Raw genomic sequence first — 20,494 nt, forward strand, 5'->3', positions numbered from 1 at the left:
CACTTGTGTGAACATCTAGGTGAGGGGGTCCTGGCAGCTGCACTTGTGTGAACATCTAGGTGAGGGGGTCCTGGCAGCTGCACTTGTGTGAACATCTAGGTGAGGGGGTCCTGGCAGCTGCACTTGTGTGAGCATCTAGGTGAGGGGGTCCTGGCAGCTGCACTTGTGTCCACACTGGACATATCACTTAACCCAAGGTATTTTTTTACTTGCTTTTGTTTATAACACTATTGTTTTATATTATACAATCTATTTATTATGTATTATTAACATTGTTGCCATTATTATTACAATATTATTAATGCATTTACTTTGTATTACAAGGATATGAATATACTGTATGTATAGTATAGTATAGTTAGTGTTTTAAAGAATATATTAAAAACACAAGTAAATAATATGTCGTGGTGAGATGCTCAGTGATATGGACTATTGGTTGATTAGCTGCCATGGTGGTACAGTACTGTACTGCACAGTGGGTGTACAGTACAACATCTTGTGGGTGTACAGTACTGACAACATTAAGACCTTAGATGTACTCTAGCTAGTCACATAACTGGCAGCAACAGCTTGGTACAGTACATTGTGAAGGCTGAGTTATTGGGTCAATATTTTTGCCTTTAACTTCAGATGTTTGTACAGTCCTGTATATGGTGAGTCATGGAGGGCAGCAGTAGTGTGTTAAAGGGCAGCAGTACTGAAGTGTTTTATTGGGCAATGGCTTGGAATTATACCTTAATAATCCGAGAGAGAGAGAGAGCAGTAGTAGTAGTTGGGAAAGTTTATCTTGTCATATGTTATGACGTTGTGCGTCGTGTCATCATTGTTGACACATTTCCTGTAGCTGGTGCTGACTCACTCTCTCATGGACATTTATACCTACTGTACTCTCACCTACCTTAACCTAACCTAACCTAACCTAACCTAACCTAACCTACCTTAACCATAGTGTCAACACCACAAAGTCTCTTGAGTTATACGTACCATAGGGGCATAAAACACCCCTTAAGTCTTGGAACATGTAAGACAGTCGGTCGCTTTTTAGATAAGGTGAAGCCGTGTCGTCATTCAGGAAGACAGACGGAACTTTGACCATTTACCACTTATGATCGTACTGTACAGAAGGTCCCCGACTTACGAACGCCCGACTTACGAACGGGGTTAAACTTGAAATTTACAGTACAGTATTTTATTTACTTGGTGACTGCTTCTTTTACTTTACTGTATTTTGTCATTCAATTTCTTCTTATGTCTTAAATTAAGTTATTTTAAATGTATATAAACACTTAGGCTATGATATACAGTACAGTACTAACAAAACTGATCATTTAATTTACATGGCATTTATTTTATCACATTTCAACCCCATCTGTTATAGCTTCTCAAACAATTGGTCTTATTATCCTTATTTATCTGTTTCAGGATTACTGTACACCTCCAGAATTATGAGACATATTTCTGTACACCTCCAGAATTATGAGACATATTTCTGTACACCTCCAGAATTATGAGACATATTTCTGTAGACCTCCAGAATTATGAGACATATTTCTGTACACCTCCAGAATTATGAGACATATTTCTGCACACCTCCAGAATTATGAGACATATTTCTGTAGACCTCCAGAATTATGAGACATATTTCTGTAGAATTATGAGACATATTTCTGTACACAGAATTATGAGACATATTTCTGTACACATATTTCTGTACACCTCCAGAATTATGAGACATATTTCTGTACACCTCCAGAATTATGAGACATATTTCTGTACACCTCCAGAATTATGAGACATATTTCTGTAGACCTCCAGAATTATGAGACATATTTCTGTACACCTCCAGAATTATGAGACATATTTCTGTACACCTCCAGAATTATGAGACATATTTCTGAAGCACCTTGTATAGCCATCACTGCAAGGGTTGGTTGGCTGGTTTCATAACTTTTCTGCCTGTAATATCCCACCATTTGATACAGTTGGTGCACATGGCTGGATGGTATACATGAGTGGGTGGTGTACATGACTGGTTGGTACACATGGGTGGGTGGTGCTTATGGTTGGGTGGTGTAGTTACAGTCGACCAAGATCCAGCAACACCACCCTGGGTCTCGTACTGGTCATGTTACCCGACAATACTTGGTAAAGTAAGGCTGTACAGTATGTATAGGTGGTTGGTGGATCTGTTTTGGGCTGTATCACTGTCACGATAAATATTAAACAATCCAAAGGTAACATTTATATAATAATAAACTAGTCATTGTTATTTTAGAGCATGTCAAGCAGCTAACAAGCCAAACAGTGGTGAAGAGGATAAAAGTAAAAACAAAAAAAACAAGACAATTATATTAATTAGCAACTGGACCACAACCACAGCTGCCACAAGATTCTCACGTCAAATTTTCTTCATTATTTAAACAAATTTATGAACATTTGGAAACTTCTCATGATTTAAAATAACAATGACTAGTTTATTATTATATAAATGTTACATATGGATTGCTTAATATTTATCCTGACAGTGATACAGCCCAAAACAGAGCCACCCATCACCCATACATACAGCCTTACTTTACCAAGTATTGTCGGGTAACATTACCAGTACGAGACCCAGGGTGTTGGATCCTGGTCGACTGCACCTGGCTGGATGGTGTACACGTGTCAGGCTCTACACTGTCTCCCAGTTGACGGGAAAGAGTATTAATGTAGGTGTGTGTAGCCCAGCACCATCAGACACACACACATAAGATGTGTGTACATGAATCACCACAGTGTGTATGATGTATTAATAGTTGTGATGGTATTCTTAACTTTTCCTAATATATGACCTTTTAGTTTTTCTGTAATAATAAAGTGATTTACGTGTATTTTTTTTATAAACTTATTAGTGGGTGTTAAGTGTAGCAAGTGTCTAGTGGTGTCATCATAGTTTAGCTGTTGTAGTTGTTATTATTATCATTATTATTATTATTATTATCAGAGAGAGAGAGAGTAATTGGTTTTGTTTGGCAGATAAGAGAATTGTATTGATAAGCTTAAATGTTGTTCTATTAACTGACTGTAACTTAACTGGTACCACTCACCAATACCTACAACAGTTACCTCTTGTCATAAAGTAACAGTATGGCACTGTGGAGGATAATTATGCTGTGCCATTATTATACTTACGGCACCTTTAACAATATTGTGGCCTGGCGTAACACCCCCCCCCCATGCAGATAAATATGGCGACTGATATATTTATCATGTTTTAACGGATGTGTAAAATGTGGGATGGTTTAACATTGTGGGTTGGTTAAAAGGTTTAACAGCAGCAGCAGGATGTAACCTTGGTGTGCATTTATATATAGCACACTTCACTGGGCTCTGTTGTTTAAGCTGTAGTTGTGGTTATTGTGGGGGACTGTTGTGGTTATTGTGGGGAACTGTTGTGGTTATTGTGGGGGACTGTTGTGGTTATTGTGGGGGACTGTTGTGGACTGTTGTGGTTTGTGGGGACTGTTGTGGTTGTGTGGGGGACTGTTGTGGTTATTGTGGGGACTGTTGTGGGACTGTTGTGGTTATTGTGGGGACTGTTGTGGCTGTTGTGGTTATTTGTGGGGAACTGTTGTATACTGTTACTTCATTGTGGGACTGTATTGTGGGGACACTGTGGGGGACTGTTGTGGTTTGTGGGGGACTGTTGTGGTTATTGTGGGGACTGTTGTGGTTGTTGTGGGGACTGTTGTGGTTATTGTGGGGGACTGTTGTGGTTGTGTGGGGGTGGTTATTGTGGGGGACTGTTGTGGTTGTGTGTGACTGTTGTGGTTATTGTGGGGGACTGTTGTGGTTATTTGTGGGGGACTGTTGTGGTTATTGTGGGGGGACTGTTGTGGTTGTGTGGGGACTGTTGTGGCTGTTGTGGTTGGTTGTGGGGACTGTTGTGGTTATTGGGGGAACTGTTGTGGTTGTCTGTGGGACTGTTGTGGTTACTGTTGTGGTTACTGTTGTGGTTGTGTGGGTGACTGTTGTGGTTATTGTGGGTGACTGTTGTGGTTATTGTGGGACTGTTGTGACTGTTTGTGGTTATTGTGGACTGTTGTGGTTACTGTTGTGGTTATTGTGGACTGTTGTGTTTCTGTTGTGGTTATTGGGACTGTTGTGGTTATTGTGGAGGACTGTTGTGGTTATTGTGGGGGACTGTTGTGGTTATTGTGGGGGACTGTAGTTGAAAATATTGTGTTGTACATATCAAGTTTATGGTACATAATAGTGTTACAGTCTGGTGTATATTTACAGGGTATGTGTTTGTTACATAAAGTGTTACAGTACTGTACATAATAGTGTTACAGTACTGTACATAATAGTGTTACAGTACTGTACATAATAGTGTTAAAGTACGGTACACAGTTAACGAGGTAAGCTCCACCATTTACGTAGTTTAGTCTAATTATAACCGTGATGTCAGACACTGCAGGTTACAGCCGCCTTACAGTATTTACTAACTGGCAACTGTGCGCTCTTTGAGAGACAGTTGCCAGGTGTCGTGATGCACAGAACATTCCCTATTAGTCATCTTGGTAATTAAGTTAAGAGTTTTATTGATGCCATTTGGGAGATGTTTGAACACAGGTAAAGACGTTTTCTCTCACCTCCAGTTGGTAGAAAATGTCTGAGGCCTAACCTCTGAGAATCGTTTTCTTTTGAATTTATTAAAAAATAAAAAGGAAATATAGGGTGTCCATAAAGGATTACCTTAAAACAGTTCATGTTTTAATCAGGGTAATCATATATGGACACCCTGTATTTCCTTTTTATTTTTTAAGACTTATATTATTATACATTATGTTCATTATTTATTGTTAGCTAAGGTGATGTGGGTGAGTAGGTTGATATCTCTCTCTCTCTCGTGGTGTCCAGGTAATATAGTTAACGCTTTTATATGTTAACTTCTATATATATCTGGCAAGTTTATACTGTCTAAATATTGTGGCTCCTGACCTACTGTATCATTACCGCGGTGTAATCTTGATGTTGTCTTACAGCCTCTTCTTCCCCTCACATGAAGAGAGGGAGTGGGAGGAGAGGTAGGGATGAGGGCTAAGGGAGTGGGAGGAGGGCTAAGGGAGTGGGAGGAGGGCAGAGGGATGAGGGCTAAGGGAGGAGGAGAGGTAGGGGTGAGGGAGGAGGTGGAAGTAATGGCTAGATTTAATTGGAATTTCCTGTGTGTGGGGGAGGGGGAAGGGGTAGTACATGACACACAGGTTCAGTGGTTAGGTTAGGTTAGGTTGTACTGCGTCCATCACACTAGTGGATAATGAGAGAGAGAGAGAGAGAGAGTTTGTGTGTTAGGACCAGGAAGTCATAGCCCCCCTTCCTTCCCTCCCCCTCCCTTCCCTGGAGTGTATCAGGAACACTACCAGGCAATAGACAACCTCCCTAGATCAGCATCCACCAGTAGGGTCGGCGGAATATGAAATAAGGGCCTTAAAACACCCATACATGGGACAGGGTAGGATGGCTAGTGCCTGTACCGACAGCCAATAACTAACCCATGACACAACCCTAACACACTATTACCTTAGCCCTCTCTTACCTCCTCCTAAATTTCTTCAATATCCCAACTATAACTTCCTTCCCCCACCTCTAATCTTCGCCTTTCTCTCTAAGACAAAAAAGAGGAGGTATTAGGGTAATGTTTACAATGAGTGGAGTGACGTCAGCGTCTACATGTAATGACGTCACAGCAGACCACTTGGATGTTACCACCAGAGGAGGATGAGGTAGAACTAGGTAGAGTACAGGTGGTGAGCTGTTGTCTCACCAGGGTGGGCGTGTGGGTGTTGTCAAGTAGGTTAAACGACCAGTGTGGTGTTGAACTAGGTAGAGTACAGGTGGTGAGCTGTTGTCTCACGAGGGTGGGCGTGTGGGTGTTGTCAAGTAGGTTAAACGACCAGTGTGGTGTTGAACTAGGTAGAGTACAGGTGGTGAGCTGTTGTCTCACCAGGGTGGGCGTGGGTGTTGTCAAGTAGGTTAAACGACCAGTGTGGTGTTGAACTAGGTAGAGTACAGGTGGTGAGCTGTTGTCTCACCAGGAGTGGGCGTGTGGGTGTTGTCAAGTAGGTTAAACGACCAGTGTGGTGTTGAACTAGGTAGAGTACAGGTGGTGAGCTGTTGTCTCACCAGGGTGGGCGTGTGGGTGTTGTCAAGTAGGTTAAACGACCAGTGTGGTGTTGAACTAGGTAGAGTACAGGTGGTGAGCTGTTGTCTCACCAGGGTGGGCGTGTGGGTGTTGTCAAGTAGGTTAAACGACCAGTGTGGTGTTGAACTAGGTAGAGTACAGGTGGTGAGCTGTTGTCTCACGAGGGTGGGCGTGTGGGTGTTGTCAAGTAGGTTAAACGACCAGTGTGGTGTTGAACTAGGTAGAGTACAGGTGGTGAGCTGTTGTCTCACCAGGGTGGGCTTTGATAATGGAATTGTTGTCCGTGGGTTAAACTGACCAGTGTGGTGTTGAACTAGGTAGAGTACGGGTGGTGACTGTTGTCTCACCAGAATTGGTATCAGATGTTGTCAAAGTAGGTTAAACATTGCATTGTGGTGTTGAACAGGTAGAGTACAGGTGGTGACTGTTGTCTCACCAGTCAAAATAATGGTGTTGTCCAAGTAGGTTAAACGACCAGTGTGGTGTTGAACTAGGTAGAGAATGCAGGTGGTGGAAGCTGTTGTCTCACCAGGAGGTGGTATCAATGGTGTTGTCAATGGGTTAAACGACCAGTGTGGTGTTGAACTAGGTAGAGTACGGGTGGTGAGCTGTTGTCTCCACCAGGGTGGAGCGATATTAGACATTTGTCAAGTAGGTTAAAGCAGCCAATTATTGATTGTTGAACTAAGGTAGAGTACAGGTGGTGAGCTGTTGTCTCTAGAATTAGCATGGGCGATAATGGGTGTTGTCAAGTAGGTTAAACGACCAGTGTGGTGTTGAACTAGGTAGAGTACAGGTGGTGAGCTGTTGTCTCACCAGGGTGGGCGTGTGGGTGTTGTCAAGTAGGTTAAACGACCAGTGTGGTGTTGTGTTACGTGTTACAGTAACCACCACATGTATGGTTTGGGTGATATACTGTACATGTTGTTCCTTGACAGACTGTTATTGAAGTGTTATAGATGGTGTTGGTATAGTGGTGGTGATGGTGGTGGTATAGTGGTGGTGATGGTGTTGGTATAGTGGTGGTGATGGTGTTGGTATAGTGGTGGTGATGAATTGTTGGTATAGTGGTGATGATTGGTGTAGTGAGTGATGGTGGTGGTGGTGATGGTGGTGGTGGCAGTGGTGGTGGTGGTGGCGGTGGTGGCGGGGTGGTGGTGGTGGTGGCGTGGTGGGTGGTGGCGGTGGTGATGGTGGTGGCAGTGGTGATGGTGGTGGTGGTGGCGGTGGTGGTGGTGGCAGTGGTGATGGTGGTGGCAGGTGGTGGTGGTGGCGGTGGTGATGGTGGTGGCAGTGGTGATGGTGGTGGCAGTAGTGCGTAGTGGGTGGTGGCGGTGGCAGTGGTGATGGTGGTGGCAGTGGTGATGCAGTGGTGGTGATTGTGGTGGCAGTGGTGATTATGGTGGTGGTGGTGGCAGTAGTGGTGATGGTGGTGGCAGTGGTGATGGTATGGTGGTGGTGGTGGTGGTGGTGATGGTGGTGGCAGTGGTGGTGGTGGGTAGTGTTGATGGTGGTGGTGGCGGTGGTGAGTGGTGATGGGTGGTGGTGGTGATGGTGGAGCATCTTCACCAACATTGACCAGCCACCGACAGCGGAAGTGAGAGTGAGTGAGGGAGGGAGGTTCATGTACAGTGGTGACTTCAGTGTGTGTTTTGACGTGGTTCAAGTGCTATCTCTCTCTCTCCATCCGTTAGTTGTCTGTCTCACACACACAATCACCTCTAGGTAGTGACTGTACAGTAAGTTACAGGTGGTAACTGTATCATGGTACACCTTGTGACTGTATAGTTACAGTCAGGTGGAACAGTTACAGATGTCAACAACAGAAAACGTTTAACTGGAAGTGTTTTATGGCTCCATGAAGTGTGAGGGTGTACAGTGCAGCACAGTATAGTGCAGCACAGTGCTGTACAGTATTGTGCAGTACAGCACAGCACAGTACAGTTCAGTTCAGTACAGAATACACAGCTCCAAGTCAGTCAGTCATCAGCCACACCACACAACTCTCTGTTACCTTGACACATTTAAAGTAAAGTTCTTAGTTATTGTTTTGGGTAATATTTGTGTGATAGTGTACTATATTATTATTATTATTATTATTGTTGTTGTTGTTGTCATCATATGTTCTGATGGATGACGTCACCATGTGCTCGTCATCATGCTATGTGATGTCACCACCAGCCACTGTATGACGTTACCTGCTTCCTGTCTTATTTTAGGAAGGATTATTCTCATTTAGGTGTTGATGGACACACACACCCACACACACACACTGATGTAAGCCTCAACATTATGATTAACTTACATCTTGTTATGTATTGTATTTTCATGCATGTGTGTCTCTGTAAAGTGTTAAGTATAAGTGCTTGCACCACCAACAATACCTGGACTACGCCCTTGTCATATCCTCTCTACCACCACCCCCTACCACCACCCCACTACCACCACCACCACTACCACCACCCCTACCCCTACTACTACCACCCCCACTACCACCACCCCACCCCACCCCCCCACTACTTACCACCACCCCATCCCCCCCCACCACCCACTACCACTACCACCACCACCCCCCACTACCACCACTATCTTGACCAAGTCATTTTAGATATGGGGACATGAACTGTATGTTATAATAATTAATGGTTTACTGAAACAACATGGCTGTCAAAATTCTGAAAATATAGTTACATAATTGGGTAATGGGTCACTTGATTAATATGTACAAGTAACATAAGTGATACTATAATACAGGAGCCGGTGTTGAGGATGGTGCAGAAACTTCTCCCCATATTTGTAGATGAGGCCGTGGTGATGGTCAGAGAGGGGTCAGTGTGTTGAGGAAGGCATAGATGATCTTGGGAAGTATGAATGTGAAGCTCTGGCGTGGGAACTCTTAGGGACTTGAGACGAAAACTGCAGGATTTGACACTTGTACTGACGTGTGTTTTACAATTAATTTGTTGTCTATAGTGAAGTCGATGAACTTGGTGGAGTCTACAACCTGGAGTGTGTTGGGGCCCAAAGTAATGGAGGGTGTCTCTGTTTGTGTGTAATAACGATGATCATAATAATGAAAAGCGACCTGATGTATCATTGCTTAAATTTTTTCCATGGCAACACTCGGTCAGTTTTGGCACGATTTTTGCCAAAATTTACCACTTGTCACATGTTAATAAAACCTGCCGAGTTTGGTGTAAATCCACAGATCAACCTGCTGCCTTTAGTCATTTTGGCTCACAGACAGACAGACAGACTTGAGGTTTTGAGTAAGAATGATGATGATAATAGTAGTACTTTACCTATAGTTTAAGTTATACAAGACTGGTACAGTAACCTACTTCAGTATTCCCGACAGTACTGTACAATAGGTGTGGTAGGCGGGTTCATCCACTACAATAATCACACTACCAGTGGCCGGAGCCCAACTGATGACTCCGTCAAGATCTGCAGCAAGTGTCGGGTTGAAGGCGAAAAGGCTGGTTGTAAAATTCCAGATTTGGAAGACCGACAACAGTTGGAGCCTGAAGGTGTGATGATATGACACTAATCTAACTCCAATGTAGTGTAGTGTAGAGGAGGTGGTGGGAGTAACACTTGACCGTGTGTGTGTGTTATCAAGTAAGTGTCTCTCCAGGCATAACACCGTGATGGTGCTCACTGACTCTGCACTCGTGTTACAAATGGACTGATGCCGTTACAGTATTGGTGTTAAAAGTTACTGGTGGTTTTAATACTGGTGCTACTAACACCGTGGTGGAGGCGATAGAACAGGAAGCTACAACATCATCGACAACAAGAAGCAGCAGCCAGCTCAAGATGTCGTCCACGTGGTACATTGGTCAGTGAATATTGCCCGATGCTGTTACTCCTTCTTGTGCTGCTGCTAATGCTGCCTCCTGCTGCACAGTTTCTCTCCAACAACACTCAAGTTAATCATTATAGTAGACACACTTGTACAGCACTAACCTTTGACACACTTATGACTAGACACACTTGTACAGCACTAACCTTCAATGCACACTTATGACTAGACACACTTGTACACACTAACCTTCGACACACTTATGACTAGACACACTTGTACACACTAACCTTTGACACACTTATGACTAGACACACTTGTACACACTAACCTTCGACACACTTATGACTAGACACACTTGTACACACTAACCTTTGACACACTTATGACTAGACACACTTGTACACACTAACCTTCGACACACTTATGACTAGACACACTTGTACACACTAACCTTTGACACACTTATGACTAGACACACTTGTACACACTAACCTTCGACACACTTATGACTAGACACACTTGTACACACTAACCTTCGACACACTTATGACTAGACACACTTGTACACACTAACCTTCGACACACTTATGACTAGACACACTTGTACACACTAACCTTCGACACACTTATGACTAGACACACTTGTACACACTAACCTTCGACACACTTATGACTAGACACACTTGTACACACTAACCTTCGACACACTTATGACTAGACACACTTGTACACACTAACCTTCGACACACTTATGACTAGACACACTTGTACACACTAACCTTCGACACACTTATGACTAGACACACTTGTACACACTAACCTTCGACACACTTATGACTAGACACACTTGTACACACTAACCTTCGACACACTTATGACTAGACACACACTTGTACACACTAGACACACTTCGACACACTTATGACTAGACACACTTGTATAGCACTAACCTTATGACTAGACACACTTATAACCTTCGACACACTTATGACTAGACACACTTGTACACACTAACCTTCGACACACTTATGACTAGACACACTTGTACACACTAACCTTCGACACACTTATGACTAGACACACTTGTATAGCACTAACCTTCGACACACTTATGACTAGACACACTTGTACACACTAACCTTCAATGCACTCTTATAACTTCACTATAGTGGGTTTTTTCCAGCTGAGAAGAGATGCCCTGCCCCCTCCTCAAGAGTTACCTGATTGGCTGTTGCAAATCTGTCCAATTTTGTCCTGAAGTAATGATGTATTTCTAAATGACTTTATTCATAATTGCTGGCATGACCCTTTCAGATATTTAGCTAAATTATATAAAGATACAAACATTTATTATTTTAAACATGAGCAAGTAGGAAGTTTATCAGAAATATTATACAAGAATTAACTGTTAAACTCTGGTGGCCATTTGACGCTTCTGGAGGACACATTTAATATATACTGTACTTATTATTACCCACAATAAGGCATACTAAGACAAATTATGTAGCAGTAATATTACATTATGCTAAAACTACCATTTTAAAAGATCAGAATCACATTGAAATATTCCACAGCCGTCAGCAGAGGCGGGAAATATGACTGCGAACAACTTCATATTTCCCGCCTCGGCTGATGGCTCTAGCGGCCAAGCTGTCACACTCATCCACTAACTGTTAGGGACTGTGGAATATTTTAATGCGATTCTGATCTTTTAAAATGGTAGTTTTTGCATCCCAACAATTATAAATAAACTCATTTAGAAATACATCATTACTTCAGGATGAAATCGGTCAGATTTGCAACAGCCAATCAGCTGGCTCTTGATGAGGGGGCGGGGCATCTCTTCTCAGCCGGGACAAATGCACTATACACATTATCCTTCACCCATCTTGAACATTAGACTTACCCAACCCAGCCTTACTTAACCTAATCTAACCCAGCCTAACCCAACCCAACTTGAACCAGTCTAATTTGATCCAACCTAACGTAACCTAACCCAACCCAACCCAGCCTAACCTAACCTAACCCAACCCAGCCTAACCTAACCCAAACCAACCAAACTCAGCCCTAACCTGACCTAACGACCACACTGTACATATTAGTAGTCAGCACTATGATATTTAACCCTTTACTGACAGCCAGTGATAGGCTTAAACAATCACTTATTGTTGTACAGTAAAGGCTACATCTCAGACGTCAACACAGTGTTAATAATATTGTGAACAGGTGATGGACGATATCTTGGATGTGTAGATGATTATAGTGTGTGGATGTTTGTAGTGTATGTGTACATATTTCTAGTGGGTGTGTGTAGATACTGTATGGTAATATCTCAGGAACTCTCCAATAGCCGCAATTGAAATCTTTACGGAAAATTCCGGCTTTCACAATGATTTTACGAGGGGCACATTTTCCGGTAAATTCCAAGAAAAATTTCCCGATACCTGGAAAATTCTGGGGATGGGGGAGTTCTTTCTGGGTTAGAGAGATGAAAATTAGGCGCATTTTCTGTAAATTCTGAGAAAATTTGGAGGGACGAGGGATTTTTTCCGGCTTTGAAAGAGTCGCCTCGTTACCCGGAAATCTCTCATTCCTGGAAGTGTTCTGCACCAATTATTCCGGCTAACAGAGATATCACTACCTGTAGTGGGTGTGTGTATGTATGACAACTTTGAACCTCTGTTTTAACCTCAGAACATTGTTAGAGGCTCACATTCCAGGATGTAAAGTGTTATAAGGTAAATATTTAAGCCCAGAGACACACACACACACACACACACACACACACACACACACACACACACACACACACACACACACACACACACACACACACACACACACACACACACAGAAATGTAAGACATCACTGGCCGTTGCCCTTGTTGACTTCAGGAAGTCTTTTGACCTTGTTGATCACTGCACTGTTATCAACAAGGATAGGACTCGTAGCAACGGATTTAAGTTGGATAAGTTTAGGTTTAGGAGGGAGATAAGAAGGTACTGGTTCACAAATAGGGTGGTGGAACAAGCTTAGCAACTTTGTAGTAAGTGCTGGAATGCTGGAAAGTTTTAAAAGGAGGCTAGATAGATTCATGGATGATAGAGAGTGGTAGTAACTCTCGACAGGAGCTGCCATGCACAGGCCAACCAGCCTATTGCAGACTCCTTAGGTTCTTATGTACTACTTTTCTGTCACTCAGTTCTGTCACTCGGAATCGAGTATGACGATCATTCAGCTAAGATACAATGGTATGAGTTATTAAGGATGTCACCTAGGTTGGTGAGTTCTGAGGTGACTAAAGAGGCCAATATGGGACCGACAGTGTCGACCACATGTTGCACATGTAGGGGTCTACATCTAGTGTGGGAGGGGTGGCGGTAGCGCCTTTCCTACACTGGCGCTTGGCTGCTTTTTTACGCAGTCTGGTTAATTTGAAGGTATTGACACCTTCTCTTGTGGTGCTCCTCCAAGTGTTACGGTGTGGAGTAATCGTCTCCCAGCTGAGGGGGTCGAATTGGCACTTTTTCAGGTTTGCCTTAAGACTATCCTTATACCTATTCAGTTGCCTGCCAGCTTAACGTTTACTATTTGTTAGGTGACTGTAAAGTAGCTGCTTTGGCAGTCTACTGTCGTCCATGCAGATAACATGGCCAGTCCAGCGTAGTTTTTCATGGATAATGGTAGCCTCGATGCTCCTACAGTTGGTGTCAGCGAGAATACTGCCGTTTGTTCTCTTGTCTTCCCAGCAAACTCGGAGGATGAAACGTAGACTACGCTGGTGAAAGTTTTCAAGTGCCTTGAGGTGTTTCCTGTATGTGATTCATGTCTCACTGCCATATAGCAGGGTGGGGAGGACCACTGCTTGATATATGTGTAACTTTGTAGATAATTTCAACTCCCTACAGCTGAAGACACGGGTACGGAGTCTGCCAAAGGCTTGAGATGCTCATCTGATCCGATGCTGAATCTCTTCATCAATGTCCGTGGTGGTGGACAGGTGGGAGCCGAGATACTGAAAGTGGGTAACATTAGAGAGGGTAGTACCGTTAAGCTGGATGGATGGTGGAGGTGTGGCTGATCCAGGGGCAGGTTCAAAGAGAATCTTGAGTTTTACGTACATTCACCTCGAGGTCGAAGTGTGCATACGCATCTGCAATAGGTGTTCAGGATCTCCTGTAGGTCGGGTTCAGTGTGAGCGACAAGGGTGAGGTGGTCTGCATACTGAAGTTTAGTAATGGAAGCTGCCAACTCCTTTGTTCCTGCCTGGAGTCATCTTATTTTGAAAAAATCCTTCACCCGGTACTTGATGTCCACCCTGCCGGCTAAATTGGCACTAGCACGAGTAAGGAAGGCAACCAAGAAAATGGAAAAAGAGAGTTGGTGACAGTACACATCCTTGTTTTACCCCCGTTTGGATAGGGAAGAACTCAGACTGGGTGCTGTTGTGTAGGACACTGCCGTTTATGCCATCGTAGAGTTGCCTCACAATGGCGATGAATTTTGGTGGGCAGCCAAACCGGCTGAGGGCCTCCCTGTTGACCGAGTCGAAGGCCTTGGTTAGGTCGATAATTGCCATGTACAGGTCACGACGCTGTTCTCTGCACTTTTCCTGTATCTGACGGGCAGCAAAGATCATGTCAGTGGTACCACGTGATGGTCTAAAGCAACATTGAGATTCTGGTAGGAAGTTTTCTGCCTCAGGTAGTAGTCTTTAGGAGGACTCGGGCGATAATCTTGCCAGCTACGGACAGCAGCGAGATCCCACGGTAGTTGCCACAGTCTGACTGGTCTCCCTTGTTCTTATAAATATTGACGATGGAGGCGTCTTTCAGTGCTTGGAGGATTTCCTCCTTTTCCCATACATTCTCCAGGAGAGAGTGGAGATGGCTGGTAAGCAGAGGTCCTCCTGCTTTATACACCTCTGCTGGGATTCCATCAGGCCCTGAGGCTTCGTTATTTTTCAACTGTTTGATGGTAGTAGCTACCTCATCCAGGGATGGAGGATAGCTGAGATGGGTCAGCTCCTGACTACCTACTGGGTAGTCAGGATATCCACATTGGTGTTTCGGTTGAGCAGCGAATGGTAGTGCTCTTTTCAGCGTTGACGGACGCCTTCTTCGTCTTTAATTGGGGAGTTACTTGGGATGAGCAAAGGGAGACTGTCTCATGAGTGATTGGCCCATAAAATATTTTAGTGTAGTTGAAGAATTTGCGCATCTTGTCTTGATATGCAAGTTTTTGCATTTCACATGCTTTATTTTTAAACCAGTCGTTCTTTAGTTTGCGAAGTTCGCGCTGGGCCGCTGCATTCTTCCGGAGGAAGGTATCAGCTTTGGTCCTAGACTGAGGGTTGTTCTGCCAGTCAATTAGCGCAGCACGTTTATCATCCGGGACATTTTCATCAAACCAGTCCTGGTGTATTCTTTCGACCTGGCCGAGGGTCTCTCTACAGGTTTTTGTCATGACAGTTTCAAGAATACTTGTACTCAATGCGGTACAGGGATTTGGGCTGTTTGTTGTCGGGTTGTTTATCAGGACAACCCTGGCAATGAAGTCGCCAAGGAGCACAACCTTGTCTTCTCCAGGGATAGAGGTTAGCACTCTGTCAAGGTTGGCATAAAAGGCCTCCTTGATGTTATCCACTGCATCCAGTGTTGAGGCGTATGAACTGATGAAGAAGGCATGACGCGAGTGACTCAGTGGGACTCGGAGCATCACGAAGCGCTCGTTGATCCTAACAGGCATTTCAGTTAGCTCGTGTAGGATGCGTTGGCGGATGGCAAAGCCAACTCCATAAATGCTGCTTCTCTCCGCAGCAGACTTACCCTTCCAGAAGAAGGTATAGCCAGACCCCCGTTCTGTGAGTTGACCCTCGTCTGTGAGCCTGGACTCACTAATGGCTGTTATGTCGATGTTATACCTAGCCAGCTCTTCTGCCACAAGGGCAGTTCTTCTTTCAGGATCCTCATTTGTACAAGTATCCAGAAGGGTCCTGATATTCCATGCAGCGACCATAAGAGGTTGTATGGTTTGTTTTTATTTGGATCTGTGATTTGATTGTGTTTTTGACTGCATAAGGATGACCTTACTGGGTGCAGTTGCCTAGTCAGGTTTTTTTTTTTAGGCAGGCTATGTTTAGGACACCTTTTCTAGCCCCCTCCCCATGTGGGGTTAGCAGAGTGGCTCCTCATAAGGGCTGCTCAGTCACACAGACAGGACTGGATTGCACTGCTGCCTGGATCCCAGTACACAAACAACCATCTTATCTGTGCCGCCCATGTGCAAAGTTGTGACTAGAGACTCCCGGCAGTCATCTCTGCCTGTCCCTGTCGCCATGGGACTTTTGGGGGTATAGGGGTTTGATGATAGGAGTGTTATGATGGCTGAGCGTGAGTTGATTTATGTGGTGAGGCAGAGGAGCACAACCACACATCTTGTCTCTCCCTTTTTCCTGAGCCAGTGGTGCAGGTATTGCAATGACTGGGGAGAGGAGAGTTACAATGGACTGCCGAAGCCCAGTTTGTTGGGTTTCGCCTTAGTAGCCTGTCCGTCAGGCATTGCCTTCGTTCGCCGGTGTAGTCGTTGGGTTCCCGTGTTGATCACCTCTTCTGCCTACACCGCCGTTGGGGTCTTGTTGGAGCTCTGTAAGCATGTCTGCCTGATGCGGGGCTCCACCGCAGATTTTTTGTTCAGGGTTTACTTCCGTAGCCTTATACCTACCAAGGTTAACCCACAAGGCAGCGGGTCAATGGTCGGTAGGTGCCAGGACGTGTCCACATGCCAGTGGGCCTATGCACCGCCCCTCTGAGGCCCACTGCTACTCCGAGATCCCCTGCTGGTCTAGCCTGGGCCCACGAGGCACCCATCTACAGTATGTTGCCACGAGGAGGCACAGCAGGAGTCTTGGTGGTGAAGAAGCTGTGTACTGGCAGGGGAAGACTTAGGCAAGCTGCTTCTCTGTTTGCCACTAGGGCTAGCCAGCTGCGGCAGCTGAAGACGAGAGGAAGCAAGCAGTGCTTGCATCTTAACACAAACATAATGCTGCCACACTAGATGCATTACACCACCCTGTGTAAAAACACACACACACACACGCACTTATGTCCTACACTGAGCTGTCATTGTAAAGCTCCGAGTGGTATGACTAACACACTCCACCTGTGCTGTATTTATGGTTCTTGTGATGCTATCTTTATACAGTACAGTACAGGTAAAATTTGTAGTTTTATATGATACCATTGTAACCAAATATGTAAGGCTGTTGTTTGGATTTATTATATCGGCTCTTTTAATTAATATACGTATTGCTATAATATATACCAATGATAATTAAAGACTATTTATGAGTGATTGTTATTAGGGGGAATATTTTATGATAAACAAGAATAATTAGAGAGATACTTAACTTAAACTGTTATATAAAGATATTTAATAAACTGAAGTTGGTAGCTTGACAATATTGCAGTTAATTAATAAGCCAGATGGTGTAACAACGTGATATGTGATTAATTTTTGTTAGATTACACGAAATTAGAGAGAATATAATTAATGGCTTATAGTGATGGTATTACTCATATATGAAAATAGGAGAAAATTATTATTAATTGATTTTTCTAATAACTAAGTGAACAAGAATTTATTTGGCAGGATGGACGAAGAAATATCTATGTGATAATATAAGTTTACAAAGGTAATTGTTATTGACTTTTATTGAATTGACCATCCACAAAAAACTGAGCTGCACGTATTACTGATTTGGCGTGAGGGGATTGATGACTGACAGTAGATTAGGGGGAGACATCAGATGCTGTAATTCCCACCCTAACTGTGGCTCTACCTCACTGATGGTCTGATGTGATGTCGAACGTGAACTGTAAACTCTGCATAACCCCGCGCCAAGCCATAACAACCGTTCGAGTGGAATCGCGTTAGAGCAAACGAGTTCGCGTTTTACAAATATTGTTACTCTATTCATCAATCGCGTTAGAGCCAATTTGCGTTGTCAAAACACGCGTTATAGCAAAACTCACTGTAGTAGTATATGTACAGAGATTATGAATCAATACTGTATAATTTTGCACACAGCAGTAATGTGCAACACACCGTTGTACAGTACTGCTGTGGTCTTCTTTATCCGAATACGTATTCATTATTTGTGGATCTGCAGTTATGAGCCCAAATTATTGGAGAACTAAATGTAAAACCTTCCCCAAGTTGCAAGGAATCCAGGGATGGAATCCATCAGTAAAGGAAATAAGCATTTGAAATTACCTCCAGCTTCCCATTGTGTCTGTGTTGACCCTTCTCCCCCACACACACTGTAACTGTTGCCTCAGCCTTCCTTTGAAAGTGATCCCAGGATTTATGTTAGTTTGTTGTGCCGTTGGTGGAACTATTTTGTTGCCATGAGTTCTAAACAGAAGCAGGGTGGTGTACAGGTATCTCCTCACCCTCCCCTCCCCTCCTCGCCTCTCCTCACCCCCCTCTTCCTCTCCTCACCCCCCTCTTCCTCTCCTCACCCTCCCCTTCCACTCCTCCTCCCCCCTCCCCAGAAGAGTTAAACAATATAATAAGTGTCACCTTAAGATATTTATTCTAGAAGTCTTGTAATATTATATAGGGTATTGTACAATATTCAATATTATGTTACATTAACTTGTTGAACAAAATACTGTATACATACAGTATGTTAACATTTGTATCCGGGATGATGCTTCAAAGTTCTGTGTACAGTACAGTAGTGATGATGATGATGTGTAGTTCTGGTATTACTAACCAACATGTGTGGATGATACACATGTGTACATAGTAAAAGGTACAGCATGGATTATGTGCAAAACAATATGACACCATGGACGAGTGATAGTGGAATATGCCTTGTAAGATAATTATTACTGTAATGTAATAGTGTTGATGATATTATGCTGGTCCTGTGGGACATAACTAATATGGCCCTACCATAGGTGGGTGGAACCTCTGAACTCTCCTGGCACATGAGGTGATGTATGTAAGTCAGCAGACACTCCTACTTTATTTTACCGTGTGTACAAGTATAGTATAGCACAATGTACGAGCGCTTACTTTATGTAAGTTGTTACTGTAGTATTAGTGTCAAATAAATGATGTACAGTTCTGTATTTTAAGCATTTTACTATGAATTATGTAAACTTGTGTAAGTGGTCATCACTACTTTTTATCAAGAGAAAAATTTAACTTTTGCTTCTTGTCTAACTACAGTACAGTACAGTAGTCATAAATATAGATAATATTGATGACAAGTGTTGAGCCAGACTCACGTGTTGTTGGTGGTAAAGCTGCCTTCAAACGTCTCTCTAAACTTTAACTGTTTTATGGTGTTGCCACTTGTCTCACAGTGATGTATACACTGTGTTGGTGTATACTCTGTTTTGGTGTATACACTGTCTTGGTGTATACACTGTCTTGGTGTATACACTCTTACAAGTATTGGTGGTGAGAGTTTGTATACAACAGTAACACTTGTGAGGTCTGTTGCTGGTGTTAATCATGTTATCCTCATCACCATCTGTGTTGAGACGCTGTACTATATAAAGTGGTGACAATGTTACAGAGTCGGACATGGCTACACGAGACTGGTCTGACTCAGAATCTGTGGCCAGCAGTGTGGCTGCCGCGTCTGAGGTGTCCACAGTGCCAGACAAGTTTGGTTTCCTGGGAGGAGCTCAGTACACTGAGGACGGGTAAGTAAAGACCTACACGTGTGGTGACTGTGGTCATGGGGAAGTTAAAGAGGATGACATACAGTGCTGTACACAGGCTCAAGTGGTGAGGTGGAGACACTGAAATACTGGTCACCTTAGTCAAAGCTAAGAGGATAGCTGGGGATTGAGGGTACAGTACAGTACAGTACAGTACTGTATTGGTGAGGTTTTATGGAGAGTTTCTGTGGGCTGAGATAGTTTGGACGTGTGGATGAGACCAGCTTGGTAAAGAGGTGTATAAATGAGAGGAGGGCCAGGGGTAGGTTAGGTTAAGAATAACATAGGGAGAGGGTGTGAGGAATTAGCTCAAGAGAGGCTGCCAGACACACTTGAGCCTGGAGAGCTACAGCCAGGTATTGACCCACACCACCCTGGAAAATGGCCTTAATGATCAATGTTTTAGCATTATTATCACTGAACAATATTATTATTATTATTATTATTATTATTATTATTATTATTATTATTATTATTATTATTATTATTATTATTATTATTATTATTATTATTATTATTATTATTATTATTATTATTATTATTATTATTATTATTATTACATTTTCGCCCCCCAGGCCCCAATGTGGGTCAGTGACCTGTGCCAGGGTGGGCTAATCCCCGAAAAAAACAAGTGCAGTACACCATCACCTGCTGGTGTTAGTAACAGTACAGTACACCATCACCCGCTGGTGTTAGTAACAGTACAGTACACCATCACCTGCTGGTGTTAGTAACAGTACACTACACCATCACCTGCTGGT

The 20,494-nt window shown here is 43.4% G+C and overlaps 1 protein-coding gene across 5 annotated transcripts in view; it reads left to right on the forward strand.

Annotated features, from left to right (window-relative positions):
- Positions 1–20,494, forward strand: part of LOC121867740 (TBC1 domain family member 10A-like) — a 49,574-nt gene that overhangs the window by 18,354 nt on the left and 10,726 nt on the right. For 3 of the 5 annotated variants that reach the window (XM_042367801.1, XM_042367802.1, XM_042367800.1), the window contains exon 2: positions 19,586–19,715. In XM_042367801.1, coding sequence (XP_042223735.1) covers positions 19,594–19,715 — 122 coding nt within the window. In that variant the 5' untranslated portion in view covers positions 19,586–19,593. Of the gene's footprint in view, positions 1–7,901; positions 7,924–9,821; positions 10,026–19,585; positions 19,716–20,494 lie in introns of those variants that run through there. The other 2 variants (XM_042367798.1, XM_042367803.1) reach the window with 2 other exon arrangements.

Source organism: Homarus americanus, unplaced genomic scaffold (genome assembly GCF_018991925.1).
Source record: "Homarus americanus isolate GMGI-L3 unplaced genomic scaffold, GMGI_Hamer_2.0 scaffold46583, whole genome shotgun sequence".
Taxonomy (NCBI): Eukaryota; Metazoa; Arthropoda; class Malacostraca; order Decapoda; family Nephropidae; genus Homarus; species Homarus americanus.